Raw genomic sequence first — 19198 nt, 5'->3', positions numbered from 1 at the left:
GGTCTAAAAAATATCCCAATGCCCCAGGCCAGTGATTGGGGACACTGCCCAGTGTAAGGTGCAGTCTTTCGGATGGGACGTGAAACGGGTGTCCTGACTTATCGTAAGAGTAGGAGTGTTAACCCTGGTGTCCTGGCTAAATTCCCAATCGTGCCATCACGGTCACCTAATAATCCCCCAGTTTACAATTGGCTCATTCATCCTCCTCCTCTCCCCTGTAACTATTCCACAGGTCGTTGCTGCAAATGAAAATGTGTTCTCATTCAACTTACCTGGTAAAATAACATATAAATAAAATATAGACCATGTTAAGGAGGGTAAGAATGGCATAATCAACTCCTCTGCTAGGCTGATAAGCAAACTGAAATGGGTAGAGAAGCTTCTGGGTGACACTGAGAATATGACTTTCACAATTTTCTCAAGGCATTTCATTACTAAGGATGTCAAGGTGACAGGGCGGTAGTCATTCAGCACAGAGGAATTGGGTATAATTATTGAGTTTTTCCACAATACTGGCACGTGTTGCTGGTTGAGTGAGGATTGGAAAATGTCTAGCCTTATAAAAACACCAGCCTTTATTGTCCAGCACAGTGCGTTAACACTTTTTTTTCTCATAGACGGTATGGATTCTGACGAGAGACTAATCTTAGTTTAATAATAATTTTGACATCCGTCTGGTTCATGTTTTTCCCTTCTTTATTGCCTGCTCATTACACTACAAATTACTTTATTATAATTGATATAATTAAAAACGGTACTATATCATTTCAATCACACAGTGCTCACATAGGCCTACTTAATTAATACACTGTACAGAGAATCATTTGAAATATGATTCAGCTGATAATAATAATTCGAAAATAATTCATTAAGAAATACGGAATATAATAAACACAAACTAAATGCACAGACTAAAAACGAATGACCCTTCACAAGACTTAATAATTCATACCAACTTCAGAACATTTTAACTCTCAAATGTTTAAATAAACAGACAAATGCAGAGGAGAAGGAGGACATAAGGAGATGGGGGACTTCATCATGAGGAAAAAGACTGAAAGTTGAGAGAGAGTGGAGTGGTCTCACTACTACTCCTGTACAACAAGAGGAAGCAATCAAATTGAAGAGAACCAATAAGTGAGTATGGGAATAAACGTGCTGCAAATCATATCTGAAATACGTGTTGGCCTTGAAATACAGGGAAATAGAATGTAATGTTCTCATGACAAAGTCTTTGATCCTCTTAGCAACAGGCGGTTCTTGCGGTTCCCTGAAGTTATGATCGGCATAAAGTATGGTCTGGCTTTCACTTATTACAGTAGATCACAGGTTTTCTGGAATGAAAGTGTTTGTTGGCTTTAGAGTCTAATGGTTTGGATCAGTCCTCTTGAACGTGCATGGGGTTCATGACCACGGTCGTGGCATCCTGGAACAAGGGATTTTTCATCTGAAACACAAAAGGACCAAACAAGAGAGAAGTTTAGTGCAGAGGGAGCATCATGTTATCAACAATCAATTTCAACACCTAACCTTACAAATTTTGCATTAAAGACTACTAAGACTAATACTAAACAACCACAAAAAGACCAAACGTATTCACACAAATCATGATGAAATCCGCTATTCATATAAAAAAACTATGAAACAGAATAATAGAAAGTTATTTGGATATGACAAGCAACCAGTTATTGCAGGGACATTTAGCCTATCGCACGTCATGGTGATTCATTGTCATGTGTGTGCTGTTCTTTCGCTCACATCTTGCCAGACTTCGGCCTCCTTTGCTTTGAGGAAGCTGTCATACTCTCTCCGGTAGTGGAGCTCTAGCATAAGCCTGCTGATGAGGATCACTGCGATGCCGATGAAGATGATGCTGGACACAGAGCTGCCGATGATCACGTAAGTCTTGTCAATAGAGCCTGCCAGGAATGTGGAGAGGAAGCGGTTGTAGTAGAACATGTGTCCTGACTGGGCCCCAGTTTCCCTGGTCAGGTCACATGGTAAGGAAAACCCCAATTATAATACAGCTTCAAATATTGAACAAACTTTTTGTCTAATGTAAACAATATTTGATCAAACAACTATAGCAGTATAGGGCAGAAAAATACATCATAGGAATAGTCTTTTTTAGGTGAGCCTAAACACTAGTAATATTATAAATTGCTACAATGAGCAGTGAGATCCGAAGAAGTGAAAACATTAGAACATGAAATGAAACTAAAGGATGATGATTAGAGATAAATTGAAGGTCTCACGAGGCAGATCTGCGTAGAAGATCAGGATGTTGCCATCAGGCAACAGCTCCACTTTGTAGGAGATGGTATCTTTACTGCAGGGGAACTCCTGGGGTCCCTTCATCCAAGTGAGCTTGACTGAGCCACAGAGTTGGCTGCAGTTACTCTTTAGGCCGCTAATCTTTTTATTGTCCAATTCACATGTCACACAGTCCCTGGACATAAAGACAGGTTAACAGACATACTGAAGGTACAAACACACACGTTTTGTTGTTCTATCCTCGTGGGGACCTAAAATTAATTTGTATTCAAAATTCTGTTTTCCTTAACCCCTGACCCTAACCCTTACCCTTACCATAACCATAACCTTGACCTTAAACCCTAAACCTAACCTTAACCCGTAACCCGTAACCCGTAACCCTAACCTAAATCCTAAACCTAACTCCTAACCCTTACCCTAACCCTAATTCTAACCCAAACCCAGTTCTAACCCTAACTCTAACCCATGATCTTATAATAGAATTTGTCCTCACGTGGACGGGGGAAATATCCCCACGAGGGAGAATTTTCCTTGTTTTACTATCCTTGTGGGGACTTTTGGGGATTTTATTGTAGCAAAAGTAAACTGTTGCTGTATGGTCACTATTCAAGACCTAAGCTTTGTCAACCTGGAAGCTCAATCCAAACTCACTTTAAGTTATTGTCTTGTACTCACAGGAATTTTGGGCATGCGTTAGCAATCTTTGAGCAGTTTATGCCAAAGAAGTCTTTGTTGCACTGGCACTGGTTACACTGGCATGTTCCCTGGCCATTGCACAGCTTCCCAACAGTCCTGCACTGGTCGGTGAGGGTGGAACAGTCACATGCAGAGCCTGTGTAATTGGCATTACACTTACATGTTCCACATTCACACTGCCCATTACCTGCAGAAGACATTACATGGCTGAAAAATGGGCTGCAATAAAATACAACTAAGGAACACATTCTTCAGCCAATCAAAATGCATGGCAGGAACTAACTGTTTGAGTTTACTCACCACCGCAGAGCATGTTGTTGTGGCGGGCACAGCTGTTGTCATCACATTGGCAAAAATTGCCGCGGTGGGTGCCCTGACACATACACATGCCACACTCACAGCTCCCATGCCCGCTGCACAGCTGCGAGGAGTTGTCTTGGCGACATGTTGCGGCCATAGAGTCGGCAGAGGTCATGTCCTTAGGCCGCTCACACTCACACCTCTGACCCAGGTGACCCTCATCACAGCTAAAGGGCATAGTATTTTAACAAAAACTATGAAAAGCCAGGGAAAAACAACAAAACAACAGGGGAAATTCTGATACTTATAGCCTATTTTGGGCCAGGAGTTGTTTCTGGTCAGGTTACGTGATCAGATAAGACTCCTATTCCTACTCATCAGTATCTAAACAACACTTTAATCACTTTCTCTGTATTCTCTTTCTCTGGAGAACAATTGGCTTGAATCACCTGAAGTTTTGATAACATCCAGTATATATTTGATACATTTCTTTGACTACAAAAACTAGTTTACTGCTCTATGGTAACAGTCAGACTGCAGACTGCAGCTGTTTCCCTCACTCTGTGCAGTTTGTAAGCACAGTTCTCTATCTCACCAAACAGAAGGTGCTGTGAGTTCTAGTCATAATTTTAGGACTTGCCTGCAGATGCCGCAGGTGAGCGTTCCAATTTCATTGCAGTGTGAGGACTGCTCTTCTCTGTCTTGGCAGTCACAGTCACACAGGGTTTCCACAGAGACCTTCAGGGTCTCGCTGATGCCCTGCAGTTTTAGGGAAAACGTCTGCTTCTCCTTTAGACATGTTGAAATGTTCAGGCTTACCGTGAAGTTGACCTGGGAGCAAGAGAGGGTATAATACACAACAAAATGTTCTTTCAGTCCAAGTTACATGACTAAATCCTTTGAAGACATGAGCTTTGCTGTTCTTATTCACATTATGATCTCTTCCCCCGCCCCTGCTTTGTGCCAGACCTGCTGGTTGAGCTTGACGTTCATGCACTCGCCCCTCCTCTGCCAATGGGTGTTGTCCCCTTTTTCAGGGGTGCAGTGGGATCTGTAGGTCACGTCCAGATCTGAGGGAGCTTCATGGTGCTCCAGTAAGATGGTGGAGGACAGGTTCTGTGAACAGATATGCATTACCAGATAGAACTGCTGATGATGTTACATCTATGTCTATGTGTCCAATAAATGGCATTTCATTGCAAAGCCACTTTTGTTTGTAAGTAATGCATTTGCAAAAGTAGTATATATTTCTCTATTTTAACATACTCCTATCTAGAGAAATGTAGGTCTATCATGTATGAAACCTTTGAAGTCCCCACTAGGAAGATTTAGACATAATTTGCCACAGCCTATTTTTAGACCTGTGAGAGCACAGCGCACACTATACACTGTAGATCAGTAGGTAACCATGATGCCATGGTTTCCAATGAAAATACGTATGAGTAGGTTCTACCCTTTTAGTCTGCAGTGTGACTCATGAGCATAACCACAGACATGCTTTTATTTCCAGCTTCAGCATCTCTGTTTCAAATAAAGCATTCCTATTTTTTGGTCATTGCAGCCATTCGCCATTTTGCAGTAGCTTGTTAACTGTATTCTAAGCTTGAGATACTCACACTGTAGGCCTCTGAGATGAGCAGGACCACGTTGCTGGAGTCGTTCTTCAGGACCCCCACCACTGACTGAGGGATTAGTTTACTCAATGCCTAGAGAAGTGTGTGTGTGTGTGTGTGTGTGTGTGTGTGTGTGTGTGTGTGTGTGTGTGTGTGTGTGTGTGTGTGTGTGTGTGTGTGTGTTTAGGTATGGGCACAATAGAGAGAGATGGGAGGAGGTATAAATACTGAGGTTAAAGGTCCAAGGCAGCTGTTTATCTCAACATCAAAGCATTTCTGGGTAACAATTAAGTACCTTACTGTGATTGTTTTCAAATAAAATGGTAAAAATGAAACAAAAATAACTTCTTAGCAAACAGAAGTTTCTCAAGCAAGAATTTTGCTGGGACTGTCTGGAAGTGGTCTTAGTGGGGAATGGATAATGAAAACTAGCTGTTATTGGCAGAAATGTTTGGAACTCTCTTTCTTATTGGTCTATTAACTCATGTCACCAGTCAGGCCAAAACTTCATCCCACCAAAACAGCCTGAAATTTCAGGTGGTCTTTAAAACAGCTCTTACACTAAAAGGGTATTATCATCCTTTTCACAATTTCACAGTATTATTCCAACCTCACAGTGTGGAAATATATAGAAAACACAGAGAAATCATGTTTTTGACTGCATTGGGCCTTTTTTCCATTTGGGCCATTTTTCTGGAGAATTTCTCCTGTCTTATCCGGTGTCCTGTGTGAATTTAAGTACGCTCTCTCTAATTCTTTCTTTCTTTCTTTCTTTCTTTCTTTCTTTCTTTCTTTCTTTCTATCTCTCTCTCGGAGGACCTGAGGCCTAGGACCATGCCTCAGGACTACCTGGCATGATGACTCCTTGCTGTCCCCAGGACACCTGGCCGTGCTGCTGCTCCAGTTTCAACTGTTCTGCCTGCGGCTATGGAACCCTGACCTGTTCACCGGACGTGCTACCTGTCCCAGACCTGCTGTTTTCAACTCTCTAGAGACAGCAGGAGCAGTAGAGATACTCTCAATGATTGGCTATGAAAAGCCAAATGACATTTACTCCTGAGGTGCTGACCTGCTGCACCCTCGACAACTACTGTGAACATTTAAACATCTTGGCCATGTTCTGTTATAATATCCACCTGGCACAGCCAGAAGAGGACTGGCCACACCTCATAGTATGGTTCCTCTCTAGGTTTCTTCCTAGGTTTTGGCTTTTCTAGGGAGTTTTTCCTAGCCACCGTGCTTCTACACCTACATTGCTTGCTGTTTGGGGTTTTAGGCTGGGTTTCTGTACAGCAATTTGATATATCAGCTGATGTAAGAAGGGCTATTTGATAAACATTTTGTGACATTTTGTAATCTGCTCTTACAAACAACCTCTCCTGTCAGTTCTGACCTTGTAGGCAGCAACACTGTCCTCGGTGACAGCAAAGATGAGCTGGATGTTATTGGCTGCCAGGACCCTGGCAAGCTGGCCAACCGATGGGTAGTCCTGAGACACATACAGGAAGTGGATTAAATAACCACAGAAAGATGTTGTAGTACCCCAGTTCTCCTGCAATAAATGTTAGCCCCTATCACTGAAACAAGCTCACGTCTTCTAAGTGATGATCACCCTTCTCCTCTCTTGATAACTCACATATTTAGTGCCATCGTAGAAGCCAGTGCCATTGAGATGGCACATGCCGTCATGAGGCTCGAATATACCAGCCAGCCTGCCATCCCCGGCAATATGGAAGGTGTCATCTGATGTGTAGACCAGGATCCGGGTGACATTGTTCCAACCAATCACACTCTGGAAGGAAAGAGAGAGACACAGAGTGACAGAGATGGTGTGAGGCAAGTAAGAGAGAGAGAAAGAAAGAAGGAAAAACCCATAGAAAAATAAATATGGATGTTCTAGACATCCTTGCCTCCAATCTATAAAGTGGAGGTGACTGTGTTTGGTTATGTATGACACTACCTGGCAGACAGCTGCCTGCATGATTGCGTCAAAGCCTGCCTCGGGGGAGTCCAGGTTTCCAGAGATGATCTGGTCGCTGACCCTGGTCTTGAACTCATCCACGTCTTCTGTGAGTCTCAGAATATTTTGGAAGCTGAAGGCAGGTTGACAGATGTTCAGGCGGTTGGGACAGGGGTTATTCTTCTTGGCCTTCACCTGGCTGACGTATGGCAGAGCCACCTTGTCTACAAATGAGCCGAAGCCTGACAGCGGAGAGAGGAGAGGGATAAAGATGGAAAGGATGAGGAGAGGTGGCATATTCGGATGACTACACACAGTTGATTGAAATCCTGACATGAAATACTATCTTCTGCAAAAGTCTGTCTCCTCAGCACTCACCAATGCGGACCTTCTGGGTGACTTTTTTCAGTGCAGAGAGGATGTCCTGGCCTAGGTTCTTGATGGTGTCCAGGTCGTCCTTCATGGAGAAGGACAGGTCCATCAGGTAGTACAGGTCTATGGGGTAGCCCTCAGCTCTCTTGAATGAGACATTGAAGGTCTGAGGGACTCCTGAAACAAACGGGTCAGCTAGAACAGTTATCAACTGCAAATACATGCATCACTACAATCCTTCACATGATGTCGTTATTTCTATTAATTTGCACGGTTTCAAAAATAATCTATAAAGCACCACTACAAATTTCAGATTTCAGACCTGTCCCTGTTTGAATTTCAGATTTCAGACCTGTCCCTGTTTGTATTTCAGATTTCAGACCTGTCCCTGTTTGTATTTCAGATTTCAGACCTGTCCCTGTTTGTATTTCAGATGTCAGACCTGTCCCTGTTTGAATTTCAGATTTCAGACCTGTCCCTGTTTGAATTTCAGATTTCAGACCTGTCCCTGTTTGTATTTCAGATTTCAGACCTGTCCCTATTTGTATTTCAGATTTCAGACCTGTCCCTGTTTGTATTTCAGATTTCAGACCTGTCCCTGTTTGAATTTCAGATTTCAGACCTGTCCCTGTTTGAATTTCAGATTTCAGACCTGTCCCTGTTTGTATTTCAGATTTCAGACCTGTCCCTATTTGTATTTCAGATTTCAGACCTGTCCCTGTTTGAATTTCAGATTTCAGACCTGTCCCTGTTTGAATTTCAGATTTCAGACCTGTCCCTGTTTGTATTCTGAGAAATACTTCCGTTTAGGAAGAGTCATATAACTCTCACCGACTCTGAGTTTGAAGAGGAGGTTTTGTGGCTTAAGCTGGACCACATTGTCTGAGTTGCTGCTGAGATCATTATTCTTCAGAAAGACTGGATCTAATCGGGGGTTGATGATGTCCATCTGCTCACAACGCCTGGTCCTCAGAGACTCAGCAGTGTCACACCTCCGCTCACTGGACTCTCCAGACTTCAGGAAGTCCTGTCAGGAGGATGTGTATTATGGTCTTAGTTCAGTGTGTCGGACTAAGGATAGAGAAAACAAAACACTGACTCATACACGTGGGATGCCAGGTTATCATGTGGGCCTACCTGCTGTCAATCCAACAGATGGAGGTACATCTCTGTATAATTATTATCTTTAAAGATATATAGGACATGTCATTATTATAGATAGGACCTATAGATTAGACTGTTGCTTTGGGGAAGAGGGTTTTGGTTGCAGGGAGAAATGACAGAGTTAAAGTCAAAGCCAACAAACATTTGAATGTATCACCAATATCTTCACCAAAATATATACCACAGAAATTAACAGGAAATGCATGTGGAAATAGAATAGAAAGACGGAAGTGAGTTGCACGACTAGTTTAGGAAACCACAGAGTGCTGCAGCAGCACAATACACCATTCAATTATCAACCCCAAACTGAGAGCAGGATAGGGAACATACACATGTTGTGTAAGACATGAGCACCCAAGCAAGACAGTGTGTTCACTGATTCTGAATAAGACAGTCCACTGGGCACACACGGGTTGATTCAATGTTGTTTCCATTAATTTCAATTAAATTATGTTAAACAACGTGAAATTGACCTTGAACTGACACCTGTGCCCAGTGGGGTTTGTCAGCTGACTTGAAGTATTAACTTGAAACAATAAAACCGTTTTTAATTGTGAGCAAGAGCCTCACTGATAATCTTCAAAAATCTAAGCAACATAAGCGTGCGATAAAATCTGTCCTACTTTCTGATGCTGTCCTACTTTCTGAGTTGATCAGGCTGTTGATTGTGGTCTGTGGAATGTTCGGTTTCAATGGCTGTGCGAAGTTGCTGGATATTGGCAGGAACTGGAACATGCTGTCGTACATGTCGATCCAGAGCATCCCAAACATGCTCAATGGGGGACATGTCTGGTAAGTATGCAGGCCATGGAAGAACTGGGACATTTTCAGCTTCCAAGTATTGTGATATGGAGCTGTGCATTATCATGCTGAAACCTGAGGTGATGGCGGCAGATGAATGGCGCGACAATGGGCCTCAAGATCTCATCACGGTATCTCTGTGCATTCAAATTGCCATCGATAAAATGCAATTGTGTTGGTTTTCCGTAGCCTATGCCTAACCACACCATAACCCCACCGCCACCATGGGGCACTTTGTTCACAATGTTGACATCAGCAAACCCACACGACGCTATACACGTGGTCTACGGTTATGAGGCCGGTTGGACGTACTGATAAATTCTCTAAAATAACATTGAAGGTGGCTTATGGTAGAGAATTGAACATAAAATTATCTGGCTAGAGCTGTGGTGGATATTCCTGCAGTCAGCATGCCAATTGCACAATCCATCAAAATTTGAGACATCTGTGGCATTGTGTTGTGTGACAAAACTGCACATTTGAGTGTAGGCTTTTATTGGCCCCCGCACAAGGGGCACCTGTGTAATGATCATGCTATTTAATTAGCTTCTTGATATGCCACACCTGTCAGGTGGATGGACTATCTTGGCAAAGGAGAAATGCTCACTAATAGGGATGTTAACACATTTGTGCACCAATTTTGAGAGAAATAATATTTTTGTGAGTATGGAACATTTCTGGGATCTTTTATTTCAGCTCATGAAACACAGGACCAACACTTTAAGGCACCTGTATTTATTTATTTTTACCATAAAAAAAGCTTATGTTATGGCAATTCGTCTGAAAAAGTGGTGAAAAAAAATCTAAATAATTTAAAAAGAGGACCAACTATGATATGTATAATCAAGGCCTTGAGACTATAAAGCCTTGCAGACTATATCTGCTAAATGTCTAGTTTTGAGATTAGTATTTTTTAATTGGAAAAGTTGTTACAAATCTGTATAGAAGATGTGAAAGACATACCGTTTTCAACCATTGGAACCATTTACTTAATCATTCATGTATATCTTTTTTGTGACTTCACATTTGTGACTTCATCAATATTATCTGGAATATGTTTAGAACACACAGAATCTATTGCTTTGTTTTACCATTCATGAACTGGAATCTGTGACAAACCTGGACCTTTTTGTGAGTAATCAATTACATTTTAATTGCAACTAGAACAATAACTCTCTTAAGTCTTTAAATGGGGAAAACGTGTTGGAACCAGTCTTCGTAAAAGTGGCTATAGCAGACCTGGGTTCAAATCAATTATCCATTGAAGCCACCGTGCAGCCATCTTGGTACTCTTCCTTCAACAACGGTCAGGAGGAATTTTGCACCATTCCTATTTACAAAACTGTTTCAGTTTAGCAATATTCTTGGGATGTCTGGTGTGAACTGCTCTCTTGAGGTCATGACACAGCACCTTAAATCGGGTTGAGGTCAGGACGCTGACTGGGCCACTCCAGCAGGCGCATTTTCTTCTGTTGAAGCCATTCTGTAATTGATTTACTTCTGTGTTTTGGGTCATTGTCCTGTTGCATCATCCAACTTCTGTTGAGCTTCAATTGGCGAACAGATATTATTAGCATTCTCCTGCAAAATGTCTTGATAAACTTGGAAATTCAATTTTTCCGTTGATGATAGCAAGCTGTCCAGGCCCTGAGGCAGCAAAGCAGCCCCAAACCATGATGCTCCCTCCACTATACTTTACAGTTGGGATTAGGTTTTGATGTTGATGTGCTGTGCCTTTTTTTCTCCACACATAGTGTTGTGTATTCCTTCCAAAACAACTCAACTATAGTTTCATCTGTCCACAGAATATTTTGCCAGTAGCACTGTGGAACACCCAGGTGCACTTTTGCAAACTTCAGATGTTCTTGGTGTCCTCCCATGAACACCATTCTTGTTTAGTGTTTTACATATAGTAGACTCGTCAACAGAGATGTTAGCATGTTCCAGAGATTTCTGTAAGTCTTTAGCTGACACTCTAGGATTGTTCTTAACCTCATTGAGCATTCTGCGCTGTGCTCTTGCAGTCATCTTTGCAGGATGGCCACTCCTAGGGAGAGTAGCAACAGTGCTGAATTTTCTCCGTTTATAGACAATTTGTCTTGCTGTGGACTGATGAACATCAAGGCTTTTAGAAATACTTTTGTAACCCTTTCCAGCTTTATGCAAATCAACAATTCTTAATCTTAGGTCTTCTGAGATCTCTTTTGTTCGAGGCATGGTTGACATCAGGCAATGCTTCTTGTGAATAGCAAACTCAGATTTTGTGTGTGTTTTTTATAGGGAAAGACAGCTCTAACCAACATCTCCAATCTCATTGATTGGACTCCAGGTTAGCTGACTCCTGACTCCAATTAGCTTTTGGAGAAGTAATTAGCCTAGGGGTTCACATACCTTTTCCAACCTACACTGTGAATGTTTAAGTTATGTATTCAATATAGACAATAAAAATACAATAATTTGTGTGTTATTAGTTTAAGCACACTATGTTTGTCTATTGTTGTGACTTCGATGAAGATCAGATCAAATTTGATGACCAATTTATGCAGAAATCCAGGTAATTCCAAAGAGTTATAGCCAGGGGTTGGAGCCGGTTCAGGGAACAGAAAGAACCTGAAAATGATGACATTTTTCTAGGAATAGAATCAGAAATGAAAACAAAAGTGATGTATACTGTTCCGGATCAGAAAAGTAATTTTACGTTCAAGTCGTTTTTTTTATAGTCCCACAAAACATGCAACAAATTGCCTACACAAAGACCTCACTGTCACTCATAAACTTATTCCAGTGTCTGCCTGCCAGCTGTAAATCTTTGCCAGTGTGTGTGTGTGTGTAGGATACCTGCCCCTCCCCTCCCTCCGAACCATGCATAGTCTACTGTAACTACTGACATTACAGGTGTGATTCAGAAATTAGGGAGAGAGATTTTGAATTAGAGAACGATGGATTATCTTTTCAATGCTAGTTAAGGATACTATAGTTTTCACGTTTCACATTGGATTTATTAACTACAAAAAGCTAAGACGTGTTTTTATTTGAATTTTGGTGCCGCTCTGCACACACAAGCTTGTTAGTTAGCTAGCTAGCTTGTTAGCTCTCGAAAATTCTAGGTGGCATTATGTATAAAGTAATGGAACTGAGAGTCATGATCAACAGCTAGCTCTGGTCCAATGTTAGTTAAGCCAACTCTCTGAAGTTCAAAGACATTCAAAGTTCCTTCATAGAAGCCGCTCCTCTGTAGGTATAATACCGTGGGCCTAATTCAGATAACGCATGTCATGACAACAAGATGCCCAGCGCTTCATGCCCAGCACTCTCCTCACACGCAACATTTTATTGGAATGTTACACTCTACACTACACTTTTCTGACCAATGCGTGTACATAGCTTGCCCACTCCACAGCAAGCTGCTCTATCCATTGGTAAAGTAATTTAATGTTGAACTAAATGTCATTTTTACGTGTTTTTGGTTTGAACTGGTTCAGAACTTTATTTTGCTGGTCGGAACAGTGGAACAGAACAAAGAATATGTTATGTTCAGAATGAAACGATTGGAAAATAACTTTTCCTCTAAATGTATGACAATGTGAAGGAGAAATGTAAACATTCACTTGACCTAACGGGCTTTCCATCAATCTAACCTTTCACACCAGGAGGTAAGGAGGTAAAGTGTTTGACACGTCACGTGATCTCTTCCACCATTCAATTTAAGGTCCTGTATAATTAAACCCATAACTGTAAGTAAAATGTCTGCTGAACTGTAGAAGCTATTGAAAATGTTGAAAATATAACATCCACAAAATCTTACATGAGCTTGATGGGACATCATTGTCTATGATCTCACCCAAGTTGCAAAAGATTTTCACCATTCAGCCTGCAGTGAAGACCCATTACCCCTTGTTTTTCTTCTTCTTTCCTACTATTTCTCTTTTTTTCCCTCTCTGTATTATTGGGAAGGACCCGTAAGTAAGCATTTCACTGTTGTTTACGACGCACGTGACAAATAATTGTACTTGATCCTATTGTAAGTAGCTCCTACAGTGTGAATGGCCTAATGCCGTCGTCCCACATGTTGTCCACAGAGAAGCCAACTCACAAAGCAATTAAGTCCAAAGTATAGCAACACTCAAGGATAAGACATGCAACAGTTTGAAACAAAGAAATGAGGAAGCAGCAGCAAGCCAGATGATGCATGATAAAGCTGACCTTGTGTTTGCACCAGGCACATCCAGGGCTCCTCAGGCAAGCTGAACATGAGGGCTGGGACACACATCCTTGGGGGACCCCTGAAACATCAAACACAACAGTGACATCATTAATGATCCCTGACTCTCTCAGGCACAAATTCACAGCAGAGGTCTAGGAGGGTCTGCTACAAGGGCGAAATTGTGGCGTACATATTGGGGGGGAAGAACAGTAGACGGTGAAATTTGTTTGACATTTTAAAACACATTTCCTGCAGTTCTAGGGGGTATGAGGGGGATAAATGATTTTGAAAGTATAACTGATTTCTTAAATGTATTATTTTACCCCTTTTTCTCCCCAATAAATAGTAGTTACTGTCTTATACTCCCGTACGGACTTGGGAGAGGCGAAGGTTGAGAGCCATGCGTCCTCCGAAACACAACTCAACCAAGCCACACTGCTTCTTGACACAACACACATCCAACCCGGAAGCCAGCCGTACCAATGTGTCGGAGGAAACACCATACACCCAGCAACCTGGTCAGCGTGCACTGTGCTCCTGCCACAGGAGTCGCTAGTGCACAATGAGACAAGGATATCCCTGCCGCCCAAACCCTCCCTAACCCTGGACAACACTGGGCCAATTGTGTATCGCCCCATGAGCCTCCCGGTCACGGCCAGCTGCGGCAGAGCCTGGGCTTGAACCCAGAATCTCTGGCTTAGACCACTGTGCCACCCGGGAGGCCCCAAAACTGATTTTTTGGGTGGGTGGACAAACAGCAAACTTCCTGCATTTCAACACATTTTGCCATGGGGCAGAGAGAAAAATGTTGCAGTTTTAAAGTCCTACCCAAATAATGTTGTTGACCCTATACTCGTATTTGTAGCCAAAGTATAAATTGGAGGAAAAAAAACATATATCTCAAACAGATTGTTTAAAAAAATGCTTGCCATTTCCTCATAGAAGATGATGTGAGCTGACCAATCAGGGGTCTCCTTGCATATTTATTTTTAATGACCGGTAAACGCCCACACCAGTCTGTGATTGGGGTACTACCACACCATTCTAACACAGAAAAGTGGCTTTTTAACATACTTAAATACAATTTTTTGGAACTATTTCACTCATATTCTAATTAATGATAAGTCATATTTCATAGAAATCTGGAAACACTGGACAGTAACCTTTTTTTAGGTTGACTTTTTTAGGTTGGGCAAAAATGTAAAACTAAATAAAAAAGTATTTAAACTGATCAATGCACCGTCATACCAGTTCATTTAACGCTTAAAGTAAATAGATTAATAATATATAAGGTATTTGTCATTTCTTACCACAGGCTGCTGAGTGGAGGACGGCTCATGATAATGGCCGGAACGGAGCAAATTAATTGGCATCAAACACCTGGAAACCTTGGAAACCATGTATTTGTTGCCATTCCACTAATTCCGCTCCAGTCATTACCATGAGCCCGTTCTCCCCAATTAATGTGCCACCAACCTCCTGTGTTTCTTAACGATCTCTACAGCTTCCATCCAAAAACCAATCCTGTGAAATGACGTCAACACATACTGGAGGAGTTACTGGCTAGCTACAAGTGGCTATCTTAGCTAACGAACTAGCTACGTTGGTTGTGGCGTGCATGACCAGAAAGACACATTGATGAATCACTAAAGGCACACCCTATTTCTGTTTGAAAGTTGGACTGTTTTCGTGCCCAAAGTCGACCGTTAAAGCAAGGGCCTGTTCCCCGTGGCAATTTTGCCTTTGGTTTGCTAAATTAATATAGGGGAAATACTGCTCTCATAATGGACCTGCCATTACCCATGTCTGCCTTGTGCCAGGTACCAGTACCAGGGTTGGGGTCAATGCTTGTCAATTCCAGAAGTGAATTCTTACTCAACGATTTCAAAATCAACATTGGAAATAAATTACACTTTCTAATTATTGAATAAGAATTTCAAGTCAATTCCTCTATTAAAATGGGATACCCCCAACCCTGACTAGTAGTTGTAGATGGCAGTGCACTTACCTTGAATTTGGTTCTGTCCCACACAGTACAAGAGAAAGGTCCCTAATATAAAGATCCCAACCATTGCCTGAGGATATAAATGGAGTGAGCGATAGACCGAGCGGATGAGGGTCTTCTTCTAGAAAGAGAAAGTCAAGAGAGCGTCGTGAGAAGGCAGGGAGCAGGAGGCGGGCACAGAACACAGCAGACAGGCCACTTCCCCTTGAGTTCTCACAAGTTGTCAACCACACACCCCACAATGTTCATTTTCTCATGTTTTCTTAGTCGACCCTCTTGGAAACGAGAAAAATAATCACTAACTAATTTTGAGCCACTAGATTGAAACCAGAGGCTTTCTCCCGTCTCCTTAATGTGAGAAATGAAACTCAAAGCTAAACCAAACCTTATTTCTAATTCAGAAACGTTCCGTAGAGCTTCCAATACTGTTATGATCTCAATAAATAATTGTAGTGATTTGAATATCACTCTTACGCTTACAAACACTTGCTTTCTCATCCACAGCTACTGTACACCCAACGTTCATCCACCTACTGTACACCCAACGTTCATCCACCTACTGTACACCCAACGTTCATCCACCTACTGTACACCCAACGTTCATCCGCCTACTGTACACCCAACGTCATCCACCTACTGTACACCCAACGTTCATCCACCTACTGTACACCCAACGTTCATCCACCTACTGTACATACATTACACATACATTTCAAGGCCTGCTTAGAACTTGTCTTTAGGACATCATAGCCTCAAATCTATGGGCTTCAATAAAGATACGCTCTCTCTCTCTCTCTCTCTCTCTCTCTCTCTCTCTCTCTCTCTCACACACACACATAAACATGCTGCAGATGTTCTGGGAAGGAAGTTGGCTGGTGTCTGAAATGGGTCAGGCGTTGATTAACACAAACTACAGACCGCAGATTAAATATTGCAGCTTGTCTGACTGGCTGGGAGACAGCCTTTGGTTACAAAGGGGCCGATTCAGACTTTACGGCCCCTTTGTGACCTTAGGAAATGTGCGCCTGAACGGCCCTCCAACTGATAATTACTGAAAGAAATCTGTAATTTTCTTTGCTCACGCGACATACAGAAGGCTATATCAGTCAGCTAATACAGGACTAGTAAAGGCTCAGTGCACTACTTTTGTAAATATTATTATTTTTCTTCCTCAAATAAAATATATATATATATGTACATTTATTCAGATTTTTAAGGGGGTGCAGCACCCTCAGCACACCTACTTCCTGTAGCTAAGTCTCCATCCCAAACGTGTATTTGGCTGGCACTGGCATTTTACCATGCTTTAAGAGCAACTGAACGTAATAAGCAACTTCTTGCTTTGAAAACGGTCTATGTGGCATCGATATGAGTCACAAACATTTATTTTAGTGTCAGCATGTACTACAAAGTGTAAATAGTATCATTTTGGTCATAAAGTCAGTCTGGTCCAAAACGGAGATTTGGTGATAATTAGGAAAAATGTGTATGTCATGGAATGAAGCCTATTGCAACAGTTTTCTCTTTGAGTTGGGTTTTCAACCCTGACCACAGCTGGCAGCACCCAAGTAATCATCAATCCGGAGCACAGCTGCATGCGACCAGATCATAATGCCCACGGTCAATTTGGTTTGACATGCGATTTCCCTATGGTGCTAGTTAGGGAACAACAGTATTACACAATATAATTTTAAAATGTCAATTGCTCCACATTTCAATTACTTAAAAACCTCAAACCAACCATACATTTTAGAAATGCATGAACACATATTGAAAGCATTTAATGAGACAACTAAAAGGTGTGCAACATGAAAATATTGTCCCATTTACATTGTGTAATTTATTGACTAGCCCCACAGATAGGCTATCCAAAGTCAAACCAATTTTGCCACAGTCTCACACCAACCAGCTGAAGTTAATTGGCAAAATAAGTTGGCTAGCTGGATAGCTAGTCTAGGCTACTTCCAGACACAAGACCTGATTAGACTGTAACTGTGTACTGTTTTGGCAGAGTGAAAGTACAAACACTTCCCACATTCAAACACACACAAGAGACACCTACACCAAAGCACGCCTCCAAAACCCAAATCGTTCTCAGTTGCATTTCCTAATGAGGGGAATTGAAACTGAGGCTAAATCAGGAAGTTCAGCCCCCCTTTAAATTCAAGGTCAGAATATGCATATGGGAGACTGGAGTAAATTGAGCCAAAGGGGTATGTTAAGCCACCCTTTTTTCTAGCAAACCATACACAAAATGTATAATTTGACCAAATATTTAGGAAGAGGTCTGTTGGGGAATAATCATTAGATGGGTAACATAGATAAGATGTTTTATTTTCATGATATGCTGATGAGTTACTTCTCATCAGAATGCATCTTGTTGTACTATAGTGGTGGCCATTTGCAGTTATCTGTTCTCTGTCAGGACTAAGTTATTTGGGCCGCAGAGAGGGGAGGGGTCAAGCTTGTCTTCATATGTAAACATATCTTTTAAATCAATTATCTCTTGGCTCCACAATGTCTGTGTGCCAGTCACTGTGTCTATGTGATCTTGTCAAGGAGGGAGTATTTGATATATGCCCGTTGATAGGTTTTGTTTTATGGTTCTGAGAGCGAGAAAAAAACATGGTTTAGGAGACAAGGCTGAACGATAAATTATGGCCAATGCTGTCTGGCTATGTGTGTCTTTCCTATAAAGGATCTCAGTTGCAATGTGTAAGGACTCTCAGAGAATTCATTGATAGACACTGAATTGATCTGAGAGTCACAGGGTTGTGATGGAGATCATATAATTAAAGATGGACTTTGTGATAACTCTGACTTGTGTGTGGTTTGCTCTCATGATTTGGTAAATACAGGAAATTTCCACGACAGGTCATAATTTCATGAGTCTGAAGAGTGGTAAGGAAGTTAGGCCCGAGTAAAATTAATCTATTGCGTTAGAGGTTTCATGATGCTTGTATCTAAACCAAAGTAGATCATATTAACAGTTTGGGTCTCTATATGCTTCAATCTCCTAAACCTAGCATGAAAGTGCATCCTTGTAGTTGTGTGGGCTAATATAGTCTAAATGTTTACCTCGGGGTAAGTTAAGCAAATGTAAGTGTTTTCTTCCCAGGCGTAATGCAAAGCATTATTTCTGGGATATGATGTAACAACACGGCGTGGCCCATGATAAAGTCTTTAAAAAAGTAGTGTTTTTAGGTGTTACTGCAGATATATATATATATATATATATATGTATGCACCATTTTGATTTTAGTTTCAGGCGGAGAGATAATGTCATTCGTGCTGTGTTAAAATGTGCTTAAAATGATTAAAAGATGGCGATTGTGATTGAGTTGAATAGTGTTTGGGAAATAAAGATAGTTTTAAAAAGGTAGTGGTAATATTTCATTCAGCACAGAAATTTGTAGGTGGCGTAACTCACCCTGCCCTGAGGATCAATTTACCCAGGGTAAGTTGCGCCAAGAGACCACTTTTTTTGGACAAGCTATGTTTTCAAAACTGTAATGTTTACATGAATTCTGATTATTTCCAGGGATACACAACATCCTGAAATATATGTAGATATCTTTGTTAGAAAGAATACCATATTTCCCTTGACAGAGTGATGCTGAATGTAAAAAATGGCTCAACAGACCCCACTCTCCCCTAGAAAGAAAAGAGGTATAAAAAGGAATTCATTTCCATTTAGGTGCGTGTAACTCTGGTCTGAATTCCCCCCAAAGAGGGCATACTATTGTGTCCACACACTCCTTTGGTACGCTCAGTAACATTTGTAACTAAGGGAGAAAGAGTAAATAGGG

The 19198-nt window shown here is 41.5% G+C and overlaps 1 protein-coding gene across 1 annotated transcript; it reads right to left on the bottom strand.

Moving 5' to 3' along the window:
• Window positions 1-678: 678 nt before the first annotated feature.
• Window positions 679-16832, bottom strand: itgb7 (integrin, beta 7). The gene is made up of 16 exons (XM_021569298.2): window positions 16634-16832; window positions 15393-15510; window positions 13384-13463; window positions 8047-8242; window positions 7222-7392; window positions 6844-7085; window positions 6520-6675; window positions 6277-6372; window positions 4887-4976; window positions 4240-4386; window positions 3911-4101; window positions 3271-3497; window positions 2950-3157; window positions 2256-2449; window positions 1759-1919; window positions 679-1447 (listed from the first exon to the last, which is right to left on the bottom strand). The coding sequence occupies exons 2-16, from the start codon at window positions 15454-15456 to the stop codon at window positions 1379-1381; spliced, it is 2292 nt and encodes a 763-aa protein (XP_021424973.2). The 5' UTR covers window positions 15457-15510; window positions 16634-16832; the 3' UTR covers window positions 679-1378.
• Between the last annotated feature and the right edge of the window lie 2366 nt (window positions 16833-19198).

Source organism: Oncorhynchus mykiss, chromosome 17 (genome assembly GCF_013265735.2).
Source record: "Oncorhynchus mykiss isolate Arlee chromosome 17, USDA_OmykA_1.1, whole genome shotgun sequence".
NCBI classification, from domain to species: domain Eukaryota; kingdom Metazoa; phylum Chordata; class Actinopteri; order Salmoniformes; family Salmonidae; genus Oncorhynchus; species Oncorhynchus mykiss.
The sequence above is the reverse complement of the archived record's forward strand: the minus strand, read 5'-3'. Positions and strand labels throughout refer to the sequence as shown.

Coding starts and splice junctions, on each gene's coding strand:
- itgb7 (XM_021569298.2), bottom strand. CDS start 15,456: ATGGTTGGGATCTTTATATTAGGGACCTTTCTCTTGTACTGTGTGGGA. Junction 6,676..6,843: donor TGCAGGCAGCTGTCTGCCAG/GTAGTGTCATAC, acceptor CTTTCCTTCCAG/AGTGTGATTGGTTGGAACAA. Junction 3,498..3,910: donor CTCACCTGCGGCATCTGCAG/GCAAGTCCTAAA, acceptor TATGCCCTTTAG/CTGTGATGAGGGTCACCTGG.